At 36.2% G+C, this 18186-nt stretch overlaps 3 protein-coding genes across 3 annotated transcripts; 2 read left to right on the plus strand and 1 right to left on the minus strand.

The window, feature by feature from the left end:
• Positions 1 to 1068: 1068 nt before the first annotated feature.
• On the minus strand, positions 1069 to 1587 carry mrpl57 (mitochondrial ribosomal protein L57). The gene has a single exon (XM_016279908.1). The coding sequence runs from the start codon at positions 1524 to 1526 to the stop codon at positions 1215 to 1217; it is 312 nt and encodes a 103-aa protein (XP_016135394.1). The 5' UTR covers positions 1527 to 1587; the 3' UTR covers positions 1069 to 1214.
• Positions 1588 to 2222: 635 nt separating this feature from the next.
• Positions 2223 to 5885, plus strand: LOC107590926 (tetratricopeptide repeat protein 7B-like). The gene is made up of 3 exons (XM_016279889.1): positions 2223 to 2417; positions 3901 to 4055; positions 5859 to 5885. The coding sequence occupies exons 1-3, from the start codon at positions 2297 to 2299 to the stop codon at positions 5883 to 5885; spliced, it is 303 nt and encodes a 100-aa protein (XP_016135375.1). The 5' UTR covers positions 2223 to 2296.
• A 2556-nt stretch (positions 5886 to 8441) lies between these two features.
• Positions 8442 to 17957, plus strand: LOC107590927 (tetratricopeptide repeat protein 7B-like). The gene is made up of 8 exons (XM_016279890.1): positions 8442 to 8574; positions 9272 to 9393; positions 10568 to 10588; positions 12469 to 12547; positions 13235 to 13407; positions 16182 to 16245; positions 16906 to 17043; positions 17913 to 17957. The coding sequence occupies exons 1-8, from the start codon at positions 8464 to 8466 to the stop codon at positions 17955 to 17957; spliced, it is 753 nt and encodes a 250-aa protein (XP_016135376.1). The 5' UTR covers positions 8442 to 8463.
• The last annotated feature ends 229 nt before the right edge of the window (positions 17958 to 18186 follow it).

The raw sequence follows: 18186 nt of genomic DNA on the forward strand, positions 1-18186 counted from the left end.
ATCGCGAGTAAAAACAAAAGAAGAAGAAAACCTTACAGCTGCATGAGTCGTGACTGTCACGTTAGCCTGATGGGACCAACTCTACTTCTAATGTTAATAAGATTTTGGTAGGCTACTATTAGATGGATAGCCGAAATGTCCGAATTCAGATGGGCTGAATTTTTGTTTTTTTAATGGTATATCTGAATATAAGACGATGTTTTTCTGTTGGAAATACATCTGAAAAACCGCGGTGGTCTTTATATTCAGGGTCTAGACTTTGACATGTCAATAATACACCCACAACAATAGGTGGCGCCAAATACGCATAAAACGAGTGTGCCGTGAAATAGGTAATGTAACGCGTGTTGTAAAGATCGCGAGTAAAAACAAAAGAAGAAGAAAACCTTACAGCTGCATGAGTCGTGACTGTCACGTTAGCCTGATGGGACCAACTCTACTTCTAATGTTAATAAGATTTTGGTAGGCTACTATTAGATGGATAGCCGAAATGTCCGAATTCAGATGGGCTGAATTTTTGTTTTTTTAATGGTATATCAAAAAGTGTATATTTTTTAAATGTGATTGTTGGTACATTTTACCAGTTTTTACCATACTTTCAAAACAAAAATTAAAATAGGAAAAATATGCAATATGAAAATAATTGAAGACAAAATGTGTTTTACTGAGAAAAAACAAGATTTGGTTTTTTAAAAGCCTTTTTCCAAAAGGTACATCTGGAAAAAGGGGGGTCGTCTTAAATTCGGGCCAATACGGTATATCATATTATTTTGAGCAATTATAGGAGTACGCATGGGAGTAATTATTTGTGCTTAACAGGTCAGTATATATTGGTCTACGCAATATATACAATAATGATTTATGAATGAATGAATGTTAGGAAATCTGATTTATTGAAAATATCTAATTGAAAGAGTGACCAGTTTATTCACCCAGATTTTGTAATTCTTTTTTTTTGGAGCTGTTACTTTTGACAGACAAATTTGTTTGGAATTGAATTTACCATATTAAATTAGAATTTACAGTTAAGACTACATTATGAATTAAAACAATAAGAAGAGTCAAATGTGATGATCAGAAGTCATTTATAAACACGGCACATATCACATACAGATGCAGAATGCAGAAAATATCAAATCAAACACAAAGAGTCCTAGGTTTTCATCAATTCCCTCTTTCCGAACTCTGAGATGCATCAGTCTTTGATGTTCTGGTTAGCTGGGCCAGGTCTTGGTGATTTTCAGGTGGTTTAGTTGGTCTGCAATGTATTTGTGTTCAGGAAACTTGGCTTGTCGTGTAGCTTTGATTTGTTGCCACATCCACTCCCGCCTCTGTGCTGCGTGGCCTTGCTCCTGTTCCTGCGTCATGAATGGCCGGCTGATCCAGTATTCATTCTCGGCTTCCTGTTCCAGGCGTTTCATCACATTGCGTTTGATCTGCCAGGTGACTGCCCGCGGTCGACGGTACTTCCCAATCCACTGCTTTCCTGGGATTCCCTTCCGCAAAAGCGCCAAAGTCAAGAACATCCTGCAGCCAGTGACTAGTTACAAGAGTGAATCTGAAATAAATCACAAAGCAGTTCAGCTATAAATGTCCCATCAGAAAGCAGAATAGTACAAATTATGAGAAAATAATAAATTATTGATAAAATTATTCTTGATTAAAACAAATCAAACAAAAAATCTTTTTAAACTGCATTAAAAATGACACACTCATGTAAACAATACAAGACTGTACAGTAAATGCACATTGTTTGGGGCTATTCACCCTTGAATTTAGAGTTTGAGTTCATAAGAAACAGTAGATATGATCTAACTTCATTATTATCACGCATGTAAACTGGTACACAATACATATGTCTTTAATAGACTAAAAAGTGCTCTAGTATCTGTGTATATATATATATATATATATATATATATTATTGGTAGTAGCAAGGACAGAAAGACGGCACACGATTATTGAATGTCATTATTCAGAAATATTGACTGCTGTAGGCCATGATTGACCAAGCAGAAATACATGTTATAAAATAAAATACAAATAAAACAAATTAAATAAAAAAATAAAAATTCATGTGAGAAAAAAAGTCCAAATAATAGTCACGTGATAGGAATCTGTCCAATGAGAGAGTCAAAATAATAGCCACGTGATAGGAATCTGTCCAATGAGAGTTCAGTGCCATGGCCCGGAAGCGTAATCCGGTTCATGTTTTTATGCTCCTCTCCGGGTCTTTGATGTTTCCGTGCTGCGGCTCCGGTCGTGTTTTGGTCAGGACTCGGGAGGAGGCCGAAAGATGACAGCCAGAAAGTCCGGGTCGCGATTAGAGACTGAAATAGAGCGCTGTCGATCAGAGGGACAATGGGACAAGATACCAGAACTCGTGCGGCAGCTGTCTGCGAAACTCATCTCAAACGGTGTGTGTGTTTTCTGTCTTCTGTAGCGTTACTCCTGGCTAACGCGGTAGCTCGGACAGTGTGTGTGAGTGAGTCTCAGGCCTGGTGGCAAAATCCGTATCACGTTCATTCCTGTACGTGTAACTACACATTTACAAAGCATTGAGAGAATGGTTTCTTTTCAGGGTGTCTAAAATGTGACATTAAAGCCTTTTTGGTGTTAGTCTGCTTTTCTGTCCAGTACACTTCCTGATTGTCCATACAGTTGTCTCCATTCATCTTCATAGTTTCTATAATTCATATTTGTATTAAGTCTAGTAGTTTATGGAGAGTCATTATTTGACTTATTGTCAATGTCAAAATATGGGGTTCTCTTTTGCATTAGATACACTTGAATGGTGCATATTTAAACTTCAACATTTTCATTCAAATTAAATCACACAGATAAAGAAAACTTTAAAGTAATAAATAATAGATGTATAATAAAAGATTTATAAAAAAAAGAATAGAAAAGCACTATACACAAATATGACTAGATATAAGTTCAAATGAGAGGACATTTCTTTGAAAATGGTTTTGAATGCTTTATTAATGACAGATTTCAAAATAATTTCTTTAAAGAAAAAGACTTACAATTGGCATGTGTGAATGTAAAACTTACAAAGAAATATCTTTATTTCCAGTGGTTATAAGTAAAAAATGAAATTAAATATACAACAATAACAAAGTTATACTTAAACGTCTGTTAATAATAATATATCATTATAATTATTTATTAATAAATGATATGTGTTTAGTCGTTATTATTTTTATTTTCAGAATATTTAAAAAGATTTTAAGTAAAAAGATTTCACAAAAACAATATTTTACATCAATATCATTCGTGAACATCTGGAAGATGATCTATTTGACTGGGTAAAATGTGTGAATTACAAAAGACTGTCCTAAAGGTTAGTTTAATGTCTATAATGAACACAGTTGTGGATTCAATTGCCCGTTTCCATCTTTGCATTTTGCCCTGTTCATTAAAAGCTACATATTAATAAGCATTATTGTTTCGCCTCGTATGAGATGATGAAAGATTTAAGATGTGCATGTAAGGCAGCAGATTAAACCACATGTGGTTGCTCTCAAAGCTGTGCGTGTGTTAAGACCTGTAAGAATGTGTTCAGGTGCAACACCGGATTATATCTGTGTTTTATGTAATGCTGCTTTCACAATCAGCACTGCAAATGTGTTTGAGTGTTGACTTTACAGTTCAGATATGCAGGTGGCGACTCTCCACGATTACTTTTTCAGTCAGAAGAGAATGATGAAAGGGATAGTTCACCCAGTAATGAAAATGTTGCCGTAATTTGCAGTGGTACATTTATGAATGTGTGTGCATGAGCTTGCTGACTGTCATTATGATGAAATTATCCTAGTGTATGATTTGTTTTCCGTCTATGTGTGCGCTTATTTGAGTAATTTCAGGTGCCTAGTTCAACCTCTGCTTCTCTTGTAGATGATCTCGGGGAGCTTCTGCTGGGGGAGGCCAAACTCCAGCAGTACCTCAAGGAAAACCCCATCAAGCAGGGAGCCAGTCCCCGCGGGCCCCGACCACGCCTCCAGGAGGTACGGAAACACTTGACGGCTGCACTTGATCGGGGAAACTTAAAGGTAAGCCTGAACTGTCAGGATCATCACTTCTGTTTGCTGTATCAGTGTTACAGTGAACTAAAATTAAAACTAAAACCATTTAAAAAATATTTCTTGAAATGAAAGAAATGTTTTAATTGAAATAAAATCAAATATAAAATATATTTAAGCTAGTTGCCAAAGCAACATTTCTCATTTTCATTTAGTTTAACATTATGTACTAAAGTAACTGAAATAAAATGAATAAAACTATATATACATATTAAAAATAACTAGTGCTGTCAAACGATTAATCGCGATTAATCGCATCCAAAATAAAACTTTTTGATTACATATTATATGTGTGTGTACTGTGTATATTTATAAAGACACACACACACATGCATGTATATATTTAAGAAAAGTATGTGACGTTTGTATATTAAATATATGTACAGTGGGTACGGAAAGTATTCAGACCCCCTTAAATTTTTCACTCTTTGTTATATTGCAGCCATTTGCTAAAATCAAGTTAATTTTTTTCCTCATTAATGTACACACACCCCATATTGACAGAAAAACACAGAATTGTTGACATTTTTGCAGATTTATTAAAAAAGAAAAACTGAAATATCACATGGTCCTAAGTATTCAGACCCCCCCACTGTATATATGATATAATTTATATGAATATAAATATATACATGTAAATATTTTCTAAATATATGCTGTATGTGTGTGTATTTATATATACATAATAAATATACACAGTACACACACATATATTATGTAAACAAAAACGTTTATTTTGGATGCGATTAATCGTTTGACAGCACTAAAAATAACTAATAAAATTGACACAACAAAACTAATAAAACTGTTAGTTATAAATAATAATGTAACAACTAATAAAATAGTATGATAACTAAAAGTATAATAAAAATAATAAATGTATCATAGTAAAAACTAGTGCTGTCAAACGATTAATCGCATCCAAAATAAACTTTTTTGTTTACATAATATATATGTGTGTACTGTGTACATTTATTATGTACAGTGGGTACGGAAAGTATTCAGACCCCCTTAAATTTTTCACTCTTTGTTATATTACAGCCATTTGCTAAAATCATTTAAGTTAATTTTTTTTCCTCATTAATGTACACACAGCACCCCATATTGACAGAAAAACACAGAATTGTTGACATTTTTGCAGATTTATTAAAAAAGAAAAACTGAAATAACACATGGTCCTAAGTATTCAGACCCTTTGCTCAGTATTTAGTAGAAGCACCCTTTTGATCGAATACAGCCATGAGTCTTTTTGGGAAAGATGCAACAAGTTTTTCACACCTGGACTTGGGGATCCTCTGCCATTCCTCCTTGCAGAGCCTCTCCAGTTCTGTCAGGTTGGATAGTAAACGTTGGTGGACAGCCATTTTTAGGTCTATCCAGAGATGCTCAATTGGGTTTAAGTCAGGGCTCTGGCTGGGCCATTCAAGAACAGTCACAGAGTTGTTGTGAAGCCACTCCTTCGTTATTTTAGCTGTGTGCTTAGTATCCAACAATATTAGCAATACCAAGTTTTGGGTGTCAATGAAAACCAGATTATTTGTGGAATAAAAAGTTTATGATTATGGATAATTCAGTGCCAGGTAAATCTAAAATTGACTTTTAACCAGTCGTGGTTGGAGCCTTTCCAGTATCATTGGTGTTTATCTGTATTTTAGCGATGTATTTAAATTATTCTAGTTGTGTGTCTGAAAATGTGAAGTGATTGTGGTACTATATTTGATTTACTATAGTATACTACAGTGTGGTGGTGTGTGTCTTCTCTTTCTCTCCCAGCCTGAATACATGCAGGAGGCAGTTTGAAAAGTAGTTAGGAGGGCTACAGTTTCTGTTTCCTGTCACATTGCCATTCTGTCATGAAAACTTTATCTGCGTGGAGAACCCAATACTAATGGCAGCCAAACAAACAACTCTCATCATGTTTACCAGCCACCTGAGCGCTGAGTCTGGCCTGTTTTCCTCATGCTATGAGGGATTTAAGATGGGACTTCGGATGCTGAAGCCAGTAGACAGAGATTGGCCACAGATTGTGTGACATCTCTAAGGAACCATGCTTGTATCTTTACCACATTACTTGGCTCTCAGCTGACCCAGACGAGGCAAGGAGATACGGCAGTGGAACAGACATCAGCTCGTACTAAAACATTTAAAGCTTTTCTGGTTTGTCCGAGGTCTTTGATTTTTTCACACATGTATATTTCAGCGTCTCACTTCCTCTGTCCAGCCAGAACAAAGTAAACAAACTCGAATTATATGAACGAAGAGTAACGTGTTCAGTTTGACCCTTTAAGAATGAATATAATATCCTCAAAGTAAGGATCAAACCATAACGGTGTATTTCAGTAGTCAATTGAATTAGAATTGACAGAAGTGCTGTGTGCTTCTGAAAGTTTCACGAGTGAATTCTGTGGCTCAGTAGAAATGAATGGAACTATGATTTTAAAAGAAATTGGGTTTGATTGATGGCAGAATTTTGGCTTTGGTATGATAGCAGCCATGTGGTACCTACATATCGATTCCTCGAGCAACAAATAAACAGCCTTGGGTGACTTATGAAATGTAAGTGCTGTCAGTCAATTCAGTAATTCAAATGTCAGTTTTTTTTTTGGATTAATGTCAATTTTTTTCTAGTTAACACAAGAGGTTCTGTAGTTCATTTGGATAACGTGCATATAAATAAAATATAATTTGTAATTGATAGAATGTTTTATTGATTTCGTTTTTACAATTTTTAAAAACTTCTTTTAATGTTTTTCCATTTAATTTTTTCATGTTCATGTTCATTATTTTTCATGATTAGAACACTGCAAAGATACTTGATGTGATATATTTACATTTGTTTTATTTGAATCTATATATATATATATATGTGTGTGTGTGTGTGTGTGTGTGTGTGTGTATGAAGAGTGTTCTTTTCATTGCCATTAAAGTGAACGAACTAAACATAAACATAGGAGCCTGAGAAAAATGCTAATTTTAGAAGAAAAAAAATTCTTCATATATGGCATTATTTTAATGACAAATGTCGAGAGCGCGTTATTGTAGCGCGAAAGCACATTAATATAAAGCGCGAGCGCGAATCTACCTCTTTGTAAAGTAGGCTACTTTGTATACACTGTTTTAAAAGGTGCTATATAAATAAAGCTTAAACCAATCAGAACTTCAACACTGACCGATGAAAATACTACGTGAAATCTAACTGGCTGAGTGAACTGAACCTAGAATTCTTTTTACAATCAAAGATGGATCTTTAATTTCTTTCCCGTTTAATAATATTTAGCAATGTTAATGAAATGCAGCCTATAGAAATGGCTAGGAATTGGGTGCTTGGATGATTAGTATAACCTCTGTCCAACTTGTTGGTCTCTGAGCAATTTATCTAAAAACAACATATTATATAGCCTGTGACTCTAAAGACTTCATATAAAACATCAATGTTATGTCATAATATGTCAGATACCTCAACTGAATTTAAAATCATTGCAATAAATTCTCAGTTGGTATGATGACAATAATAAGTAACAACTCCTCAAATCAACATCAAATGCAAAAATAGATGTAAATGATGCAATATATAATACAATAAATGCTCTAGCATCGCTGTTTGGACATTTATTGGGAGATTGGTTTCAGTTCTGATTTTTTTTTTCATGAAAATCCACTTAATAGCTACACATTCAATGGCACTCTGCTCTAAAACAGTGAATATACAGTTATATGACAGTTACATGTAATTACATCGTCTGCAAATGCATTAAACCCATAGAATAGAATGTAGTAATGTTATGGCAAATATGAAACATTCATTATAGTGTTATATTTGGTCTCCAAATCGTAAGTATCGGTTTAGGGAATAGTGCATCTGACCCATATCTAAAAATCGTAAGATTCAGGTGCGAAAATAATTAATATCTATATTGCATGAGCACAGAGAGATTTGAGAGTGCACAGGACACAGTTTGAGGGAGAGGAGAGACACGTTTTAAGTGCGCGCACTCTCTCCAGGCGAGGCGTGTATCTGAGCGAAGGAAATCCACGCTCGCGCGTTATATTAATGTGCTTTTGCGCTACATATGTCATTAAAATAACGCCATATACATATACATATTTGTTTTTTTAAATTTACTTAATTCCTGATGGTACTTCTTCACAATGATTCTTTTATTGTACTGCTATACCACATCTCTAAAAGGGAACAAGTTAGGTTGTTTTTCACACTTCAGATTATCTTTATTAAAATGAGCTGTCAAAAGTCATAAACATCTTTCTGAATGTGGCAGAGCACTAGGACAACTCTGTGTGCTTTTCTAGCTCTTGGCATGTGTAAGTCATCTCTTCTCTCTGCTGTTTGTTCATAGGTCTCTGTCTGGAGAAAGTGCCCATGGCATCCCCATCACTGTCCAATCGTAATGTAGACAGAGACCAGGAGATAATCACTTGTTATGAGAAGTCTGGAGACATCGCCCTTCTCTATCTTCAGGAGGTAGAAAAGGTATTTCCAAATATTCATTCACTACATTTTTTCTTCTTCTTCCATCTTCACATTTTTTATTCACATTCTCATAGACATTAAAATATACATTGATTTTCTTGGCAGCAGGACAGATTTGCACAGTACTTCTGCAGAGAGTCAGCCATCCGTGAGACTAATCTCTTCCTGTCCCACCTGTGAACTTTAAATCACAATTAAAGCTTTTTACAGGTCAAAGTTGATTTTCTTTGCAGAGGAAGATGAGTCTCTGTTTCATTTAGATGGTTTTCACACCACTAATTCTCTTTGTTGGAATCGTAGTGCCCTGATTCATTCCCCTGCACAGTGTTCAGTATTTACTGCTTGTGATTTAGCGTTGGTGGAGAAGGGAGGGAACGTAGAGAGAGAGAGAGAGTGAATGATGGCAAGAGAGGAGAACGGCAGAGCTTGTGTTCTGCTGCAGTGCTGACGCTGCATTTTTTAGATGAAGCCGAAGTTTTACATTTGACCTTCATGCTAGAAACTCATACCCACCTAACCGCAGTCCTCTCTAAAGTGTTCCCCGGGTAAATATAGTAAAGAGTCTGACTCTGTGTTTCTTTTGAAGACATTTGGTCTGGATTTGCTGAATAACTAACAGGAAGTGTCCAGGAAAGAGTTTGAGCTTGTTTCAGTTATGATTGACAGTAATCTTTGATGACTTGTGTCCTGTCTTCAGGCTCTTAGTGTTGGCATTCAGAACCGCAGTCCAAAGCCCGGTCCGGTCACACAGGAACAGGAACTTGGCTACTTCCTGGAGACAGGACTTCAGAGGGCTCATGTTATTCATTTTAAAAATGGGTGAGTATTTGTGTGTTTATATTCTCAGGAACTAGGGCTGGGTGATATAGCTGAAAATATATATTTCCATATTTGTCTTGACAATATTTTCTGTATGTTTTAAAATGTTTTTTTAAACATTATTTTGAGCAAACAGCCCATGTTGCAAATTAGATTTAAATTGATTAATGAAAGATATAATACAGGAAAATAAATGAATAATTTTATTCAGCATGCATTAAATTGATCACAAGTAACAGTAAAGACATTCATAATGTTACAAAAGATTTCTATTTCAAATAAATGCTTTTGAACTTTTGATCAGTTCATCCAAAAATCATACATTTTTATTGATCATCAATGCAGCATATAATAACCATTTTTGCTGAAAATTCAGCTTTGCCATGACACAATTAAATTAAAATTTAAAACAATTATTTTAAATGGTATTTAACTTTCACAATGTTGCTGGTTCTACTGTATTATTGATAAAAGAAATGGATCTATGAGCATACGATACTTCTTTCAAAAATATGGGGGAAAAAACCTCCTTCTTACCCTAAACTTTTGAAATGTAATGTTTTGCCAATTATGATATATTCTGAATAGTGATTCCAAAAAAGAATTTCAAATTCAAATTTTTAAATAAATCATTGATGCTAACAGTTTGAATTGATTCAAACAAACGAATCAAACCCACTTTAACAAGGTTTTGCAAAACTAGATTAGTGACACACTCTTAACTTTTTATTTGACAAATTTAAATAGTCAAATAAAATTCAAAGCGTGTAGCTTTATATCACCAGCAAAATCATCTCAAATATGTTGCATATATAATTTTCAATATACCATTCAGCCCTATCCGTAGCACAACACTCAATTATGATTTACAGCCCAAACAGGCTTCCTTTAGAAACACCTGAGACAACGGTGTCCATTCATTTATCATTCCCTCTATTCGAACATCTATTGTTTTTTCTCATCATTCCTCTTTCCCTCAGACACGTGCTTCAGTGAGTGGTCTAGGAATCTGCTGACCTTTCTGTCTGCCCACTAATTCTCTGTCTGTGTGCCTTTTTCCCCCCAAATTCTTAATTGATCCTCTGTAGTTCTCAGCCTGTGCATTTCTGTGCGGTTCATGTTATTTATGTGTGTTCTGATGCCACACTCTCCCCCTGAACCACGCATCATGGAGCCGTGTGTTTGACGACTACTCGTACGTATCCCTACAATCTCTTCATGTAGAGTAGTGCCATGCTTTTAGTGTAGCAGCTTGACACAGAAGCCAAAACATAGTTATAAAACATCATGCCTTTAAAACATCATGGGCACGCTCTCAAAATGAAGGCTGCATTCAATTTTACATAAGGTACTTCTTTCAAAAACATTTAAAAATCTCACTGAAACCAAACTTTTGAATGGTAGTGTAACTGTAGCAGACACTGCCAATGCACTGCCAACTGTATCCAATGCAGCTTAAGGTACACATTTGATCAGTTTATGCATTTTCCGGGAATCTCATAAGTGGACAAATCTCCAGTCTGCTGAAATTTGACTTTGTTTACTCTGACAGACCTGCTGATTGTAGAGAGATAGAGTAGCAGATCTAGTATGCAGTCTATTCAGTGATCATACTGTTGTAGTAGGGAAAGGGAAGACATGGGGAGGTTGAAGAAGTAAGAGACAAGTTGTCCATCTTCTGTCCCATTCATTTTTCATCTCTATTCTGTTCTATTAGGTTAGGTGCACTTTTTTCCGATTTGCAGTACTAGCATGAAACGTGTGGTGGCCTTACACATGCCGGTATGAGACTCTCCATCATTATTTATTTGTGCAGTGAGTGTGTGGTTGGGGAGGGATCTTCCATATGGATGCAGGTGGAGCTTCTGTCAGTGCTTGAAATGCATCTGTGTGAAATATGACCGCTGCATTGGTGCATTGTGGGTGATGTATCTGTTAGGCTCATAAATGATTGAAAGCAATGTCTTTAAACCTCACACAACATGCATTTTCAACAGGATAACAAATGTTCAGTCCTCAGCCTGAACTCTGTAGAGTAATTTTAAAGGTATTAAAATTACAGCTGAAATTATTTTATATGGCTGATAGCAAAAGTCAATACTTTTGTCTAAAAACAAAAACAAAAAGGCAAATCACTATAAACTAAAAAAAGTTAATTTAGGCATTGCAACATTATAATACACTGTATGAAATAGATATTCATTTTGAGATTTGTATTGTTATTAAATTATTAGTGTTTTAAAGATTACCTTTAAGTGAGTGTTAGATAACAATGATGGTAATCTAAATGTAAAAATAGAGGACATTATGTGTTTCATGAAAGCAATTCCACACATTAACTTTACGTTTAAGGGCACACAGTTGTGAACAGTGAAACTGTGATTTTAGCGAGTGCAGCACTTGGAAACAATAGACACTTATAGGTTTAAAATTGGCTAAATCCATGTGATTTTTTAAAACCATTTTAAAATTAAACGTTTTATTTGTTAGCTGTTTCTCTCTGTCATGCTCGCTCTCATCCCTGTTTCGACACTTCTGTCTCTCTCAACACAACTGCTGTACTGCTTCTCCCTGCATTCACGTGCATCTCTGCAACGCTTCACACCTCCACAGCCCGAAGCTATGTTCTCTGGTCTTTTACACACGTGCCCGTTCATGGTGTGTGTGTGTTTGTGTGCTGTCAGTTTGTAAAAAGGCTGTGGGAATATCGCAGTCTGAGGATACTGACCCGTCGTTGACAGGTGCTAACACATTCACAGGTGCAGCATTCATATAGGTGCTAATTGTGACTTGCACTGTATCCAGAACTCCTGTAATCAATGTGCCCTACAGGCCCTGATAACTTCCTGTCCACTGATAAGTAACTGCTTTAGTTTGACTGCTTGATGCTTGAGCTCATTAAATCGTGGTAGAGGTCTGACCAGTCCTGAGGGTGCGTGCTTGTTTTCCATGTGTTTGTGTAAGAAAGTTTGTACGGAGTCGATGAGAAATTTGTTGATGTCAGCCATCAGGTTTTTTTCAGCTCTCTAGAGGTGATTAATGGATCTCTTTTCTCTCCATTTCCCGGTGCTGCAGTAACCTGACCCGTGGTGTCGGCCGCTTCCGAGAGATTCTCCGAGCCGTAGAGACCAGAACCACTCAGAACCTGCGTATGGTGCGTTGTGTGTGTTTATGACCTTGTGTTGTTGTCTCTGTCTAGAACAATGGTTCTCAACCTTTTTGACTCCAAGGTCCCTCATTATCCAAGACAAAATTCAAAATCCCTCCATGAAGATTTCTGTAGATTTACTTCTGCTATAGTGTCAGCTTCTTTTTTTAATATATTATTTTATTATTAATGGCTTTTCCACTTGTTTGTGATTTATAAGAGAATGTTTTTAAAATGTATTTTTAACTCACAAATATAGCAATTCCTCTGCAGTTTATACTATTTAAAATAATAAAATATTTTAGAGCTTGACATAATATATTTAATATAATATAATTATACATAATATATAATATATGTATATATATGTGTGTGTGTGTGTGTGTGTGTGTGTGCGTGTGCATGTGCATGTGCATGAGCATGTGTGTGTGTGTGTGTGTACAGGTCTAGAAATTTCACTTTCATTATTCCCTTGTATGTCTAAGTTTTTCAAGACTATAATCCTGGTTCTTAAACAAAAATTAAGATTAAATTAAGAAAAAACAAAGATTAAGAAATTTTGCATAAATTTTAATCTTAATTTTTAGAGGGTTTTTTAGCCTAATTTAAAGGATTTTATGTAATGTGCCCCGGCCCCTGGTTGAGAAATTTATGTTTATATATATATATATGTGTGTGTGTGTGTGTGTTTAGACTATCGCCAGGCAGCTTGCAGAGATCCTGCTGAGGGGCATGTGTGAACAGAGTTACTGGAACCCACTAGAAGACCCCCCTCACCACTCCCCCCTGGACGACCCTCTCAGACACACCCCTCACACTAAGGACTACGCCCTCAGCCGCCGCCCACGCATCTACTCAGGAGAAAAGTAGCACATCTAATTCAAAATAATAAATGCTGTATATATAAGTATATACGTAATACTACAGAAACACTGGAATTTTTGCAGTTGGCACCGCTGTTTCATGTATATCCCTAAAACAAGCAACGTATACCACCAGATACAAATTCTTTAGTCTCTTGTAGGAGGCACGAGGAAATATTTCTTTAGTCTCTTGTAGGAGGCACGAGGAAATATTTCTTTAGTCTCTTGTAGGAGGCATGAGGAAATATTTTTCATCCAATACTGTTATCATTATCATAGTTGAGGTTGTTTGGAGTATGGGGGTCACATCACTTAGTTCAAATTTTCTGTGCTCGTTTTGTCAGTTTGACCTAAAACCAGCACTTCCGCCCATGAAGGCTGGACATTCAGAAAATGTAGAAAATAGGCATATATTAATCTTACTTTTTTCAGCAAAAAAAATGCAATACAACTATTAGTATTAATTGTGAACATTGTCTTCACAAAGAAAATTAAGTCATATGTTGTTTGTGTTGCTTTTATCGCATTTTGAAATATGCATATCCCCTGAGATACGTTGCCTGATTAGGGTATAAAAAAAGGATTATCCTCAATATTGACAATGAATGGTGTCACAAAGTAAATTGTGCCCCCAGTTCTGGTTATTTCATTATTGTGAATTCTGGGGTGGTATGGGGTGGTGTGTGTGTGAGGGGTGGGGTGGGGGGTTTTGAGGGGGTTTGGTGTTCCCCCTTGGTGGTTATGGGGTGTGGGGGGTGATGTAGAAAATACACAGAAGTCACATAAAATACAAGGGGAAGCCTCTTGATAAAAAAAAAAAAAAAATCTCAGAGAAGGGGGGGGGATGAGGGTTATAAATCGCATCAAGGAGAGCAGATCCCCCTCAGTAGAAATCGCATTCCAGGGCCAGGGACCCTTAGGGAAGAGCCTTATTGGCCTTCCTGGCATCAAGGCCCTCTGTACACAGTCCACTTTCTATTTATTTTGAGTTTAAAAATTGTGCAAATGTTAATATCTGCATGTAAAACGGATAATATTACATTTAGTTGACTACATCTTTGCATGTTTAACTAGATTTTTTTTTCTTGCAGAGTTTCACACAGCTCATTTTATGGTAGAACAGGGGTGTCCAACCCTGCTCCTAGAGGGCCACCACCCTGCAGCGTTTAGTTTCAACCCTGATCAAACACATCTCAAAAATCTGACAAAAGTCTTCAGGATTACATTAAAAAAATTATTTTGTTACATAAATTACATTATATGATTGTTTAGGGGTAGCGCTAAACCGTGCAGGACAGTGGACCTCAAGGGTTGGAATTACCCACCCCTGAGGATAAAGATGAGACAGTTAAAAAATGTAAAAATACGAAAAATGTCTATGCCTCAATTTTAGGACACAGACATGTCATGCAGCATATTTTGAATATTCCATATTTGTTTGCATCAAATAAATCATAGAATTATTGATGACTTGGGCTGTTTTTTATACCCTTAAAAGGGCAACGCATCCTGGGAGATACAACTCATAAAATCCAAAATATATCAAATGTTTAAAAAAAATTTGAATATGTTTTGCTCAGGGCAGCCCTCGACTAAGGATTTTTCTGGTCGACTAGTAGTCGTTCATTTTAAGCATTAGTCGACTAATCGCACGTTTATTAATAAACCATTTAAATCATTATAATGAGGCTTTAATTGCCTACAAAGCCTAATAAGTGCTCAAGCACAGGCATAAAGCTTGCCACAGTGCACCGGCAGAAGCTATGATTATGAATGTGTCAGGGAAAAACAGTAAGGAGGCTGCATTAACATTTTAATAATTCACTGATAAACAAGCGCTTTCTTTGTTTTGGTTTAAGAGATGAACTCTGCGACACCGACTCGTCATCTCCGCAGTAGTGAAGCACCTGTGTGCATGTTTCACACAGATTACGTAATCTGACAATATTTGTTTTCCATTTGAATTGGTTCATTTGAAAGTGGACATTTCACTCTATAGATATATTTTAATGTCTGTATGGCAAAGATATACACAGAGTTTCGCGTTTGAGTTCACAGACCGAGATGGCAGAGAGCGCATCCTGTTTGCTTTCATTATTTCACAAAAGCGCATTTTGTTGTTGTGAGTGCACATAAATAAACATAGAGTCTTTACAGATTTGAAAGATGTATTACTCTTATCTGTATGACCAAAAATTACGGAGTAGCCTATTTTAAGAGAAAGTGAGCGTACCGGCACCTCCATCTGTCCTGCAGTGAGCGCTAATGTTCAGCTTCCACACAGACACTTGAATATAGCACACATTTTAGGTTAACTTTAGATTGAGCGGCCATGTAAAGTTGCTAATACTTACCTATTTCAGATGATAAGTCATATTTGTGGTGGATGTTTGATAGGCAAGCGTTTGGATGTCCTGCCGGATGTACTGTATTACCATAGATCAGCCGTTAACGATCTGCGTGACTTTGCCAATGTGGATTTTTTTTCTGCGACTAAAAAATGTTGGTCGACTAACGATTAGTCGATTATTAGGGGGCAGCCCTTAAGTCCAGATGATATAAAATAATGACATGAAATGATTTTTTGCTGATCATTTTCCACTCACCTGTTTTAGGGATATTGTTCAAAAATTGTTCATTTATTTTTATGATGTAGCATGAAAATAAAAAAAGGGAGAAAAATTAATTGATCAGAATCCTGGAAGTTTGTTTCATGTCACTGTATTCATGATGTCATGGATGGAAAAATGCATGATGGCCTTTCTCTCTCTTTCTAGTTTGTTTTGTCCACAGGAGAACACAGAGGAGGCCTTACTCCTGTTGTTAATCAGCGAGTCCATGGTGAGTAGCAGTAAAGATTTGGTGACCCTCTGAACTGCTGTGGTTTAATCATCAGAACAGGAGAACATGTAAACGTGTCTAATATTACTAGTAGTGTCTGTTATTGATAGCCCTAGCATAGTACACTCCTGTTCAATTTGTGTTTGAAAATTCATAATTTTATTGATCAAGGACACATTAAATTAATCAAAAGTGCCAGTAAAGGTATTTATAATGTTACAAAAGATTTATATTTTAAATAAATGCTGTTTGAATGTTCTAAACATCAAAGAATCTTGTAAAAACTGTTTAACTGTTTCCACAAAAAAATAAGACAAAAATAACTGATAATAATAAGAGATTCTTTTCTTGAGCAACAAATCAGCATATTAGAATGATTTCTGAAGGATCACGTGAGATTTGAAGACTGGAGTATAAGAGTATAAGACTTTGCCATCACAGGAATAAATTACTTTTTAAAATATATTAACATAGAAAACCATTATTTTAATTTTATTATAAATACGTTTCACAATATTGCTTTTTTTTTTTTACTTTGTTTTTGATCAAATGAGATTTATTTCAAAAACATTTTAAAAAATCAAAAACTTTTGAACAGTAGTGTAGTGTAATCCTGTATGTTTTGGGGAATGTGTGTATTAATATCTGTAATTATGATAGGCTAACAGAGACGCCGTGTTGAGTCGAATCCCCGAACACAATAACGACCGAATCATCAGCCTCCAGAGCGCCTCGCTGGTGTACGACCTCCTGACCATCGCGCTCGGCCGACGCGGACAGTATGAGATGCTCTCAGAGGTGAGGTCCTGCCCACACTCATGGGAACATTCAGGAATACTCCCTCCCTCAGCGGGACGAGTTAAACCTCCTGGTGTGGTTGCTTTTGTAACAAGACCAGATCTGCACTCTACACTCCCTCTGTATGAATGTCTGTGTCTGGTCTAGAGGTTATAACAGTGTGCATGGGAGTTTGTGGACATGTACCAGAATACTGCTTCAATTATTTATAATATATGATTTCATGTTATCATATTATATCATATAGCTTTTTTGTATTCAGAACTAACCCAGATTCGATGTTAGAGCTCAAGTCTGCATGTCACAAATGTGTCCAAATTAAACAGCATTATTAATAACTTTCTACTTAATGTTTTATTTTTGCCACGGACAAGCCTCAGTGTTTGTTTTCAGAAGCCTGACCTATTTAGGACAGAACAGGCAGGCAAAGAAAAGCATTTTTGGTGTGTGTGTGTGTTGGTATTAAGTTTCCATTCATTTTTACAAATATAATTTAATAATATTATTCATCCTATGGCCCACGTGGAAGTTTTCCCCCCTGCCCCCATGTGAGGAACTACACCGTTCTGTACCGTTTCTGTAATTGATTTGTCCTTTTCCCTTCCTCTGCACATATAAAACACACTTCAATGCTTTATATGCTTTCTCTGCATTCTATAACATGCTCCATACATTTTTATAAATGTATACTTTATAACCTCTCTCTTTTCTTATATAACACACTCTGTAATGACAATTATAAAATTTAATGATCACTCTGTAATGCTCTATACGTTGTCTTTACTCTGTTATACACTCTATAATCCTATCTGAACTCTTGCTATATCTTGTCCTTACCATCTTCTCACTTCTGTCATCTGTCTTTACAGCATCTCTTCGAGGAATGCAAGAAGAGTATCAGAAAAAAGCGCTGAGTGCTTTCCAAGAGGCTCTCGGTTATGTACGACAGGCGTTACAGCTGCAGGGCGATGATGTTCATTCGCTGCACCTGCTGGCCCTGCTGCTGTCAGCTCAAAAACACTACCACGATGCTCTCAACATCATCGAGATGGCCCTCAGCGAATACCCCGAGAACTTCATGTGAGTCTAACACACTCACAGTCACCGTCACACTTTATCTAACCTCTCGAGCTTGTAGTTAGA

The sequence above is a fragment of the Sinocyclocheilus grahami genome, unplaced genomic scaffold (assembly GCF_001515645.1).
Source record: "Sinocyclocheilus grahami isolate Dianchi unplaced genomic scaffold, SAMN03320097.WGS_v1.1 scaffold134.1, whole genome shotgun sequence".
Lineage (NCBI taxonomy): Eukaryota > Metazoa > Chordata > Actinopteri > Cypriniformes > Cyprinidae > Sinocyclocheilus > Sinocyclocheilus grahami.

Coding starts and splice junctions, on each gene's coding strand:
- LOC107590927 (XM_016279890.1), top strand. CDS start 8,464: ATGGCATCCCCATCACTGTCCAATCGTAATGTAGACAGAGACCAGGAG. Junction 8,575..9,271: donor ATCTTCAGGAGGTAGAAAAG/GTATTTCCAAAT, acceptor TCCTGTCTTCAG/GCTCTTAGTGTTGGCATTCA. Junction 13,408..16,181: donor CGCATCTACTCAGGAGAAAA/GTAGCACATCTA, acceptor CTCTCTTTCTAG/TTTGTTTTGTCCACAGGAGA.
- LOC107590926 (XM_016279889.1), top strand. CDS start 2,297: ATGACAGCCAGAAAGTCCGGGTCGCGATTAGAGACTGAAATAGAGCGC. Junction 2,418..3,900: donor TGCGAAACTCATCTCAAACG/GTGTGTGTGTTT, acceptor CTTCTCTTGTAG/ATGATCTCGGGGAGCTTCTG. Junction 4,056..5,858: donor TTGATCGGGGAAACTTAAAG/GTAAGCCTGAAC, acceptor TTTCTCTCCCAG/CCTGAATACATGCAGGAGGC.
- mrpl57 (XM_016279908.1), bottom strand. CDS start 1,526: ATGTTCTTGACTTTGGCGCTTTTGCGGAAGGGAATCCCAGGAAAGCAG.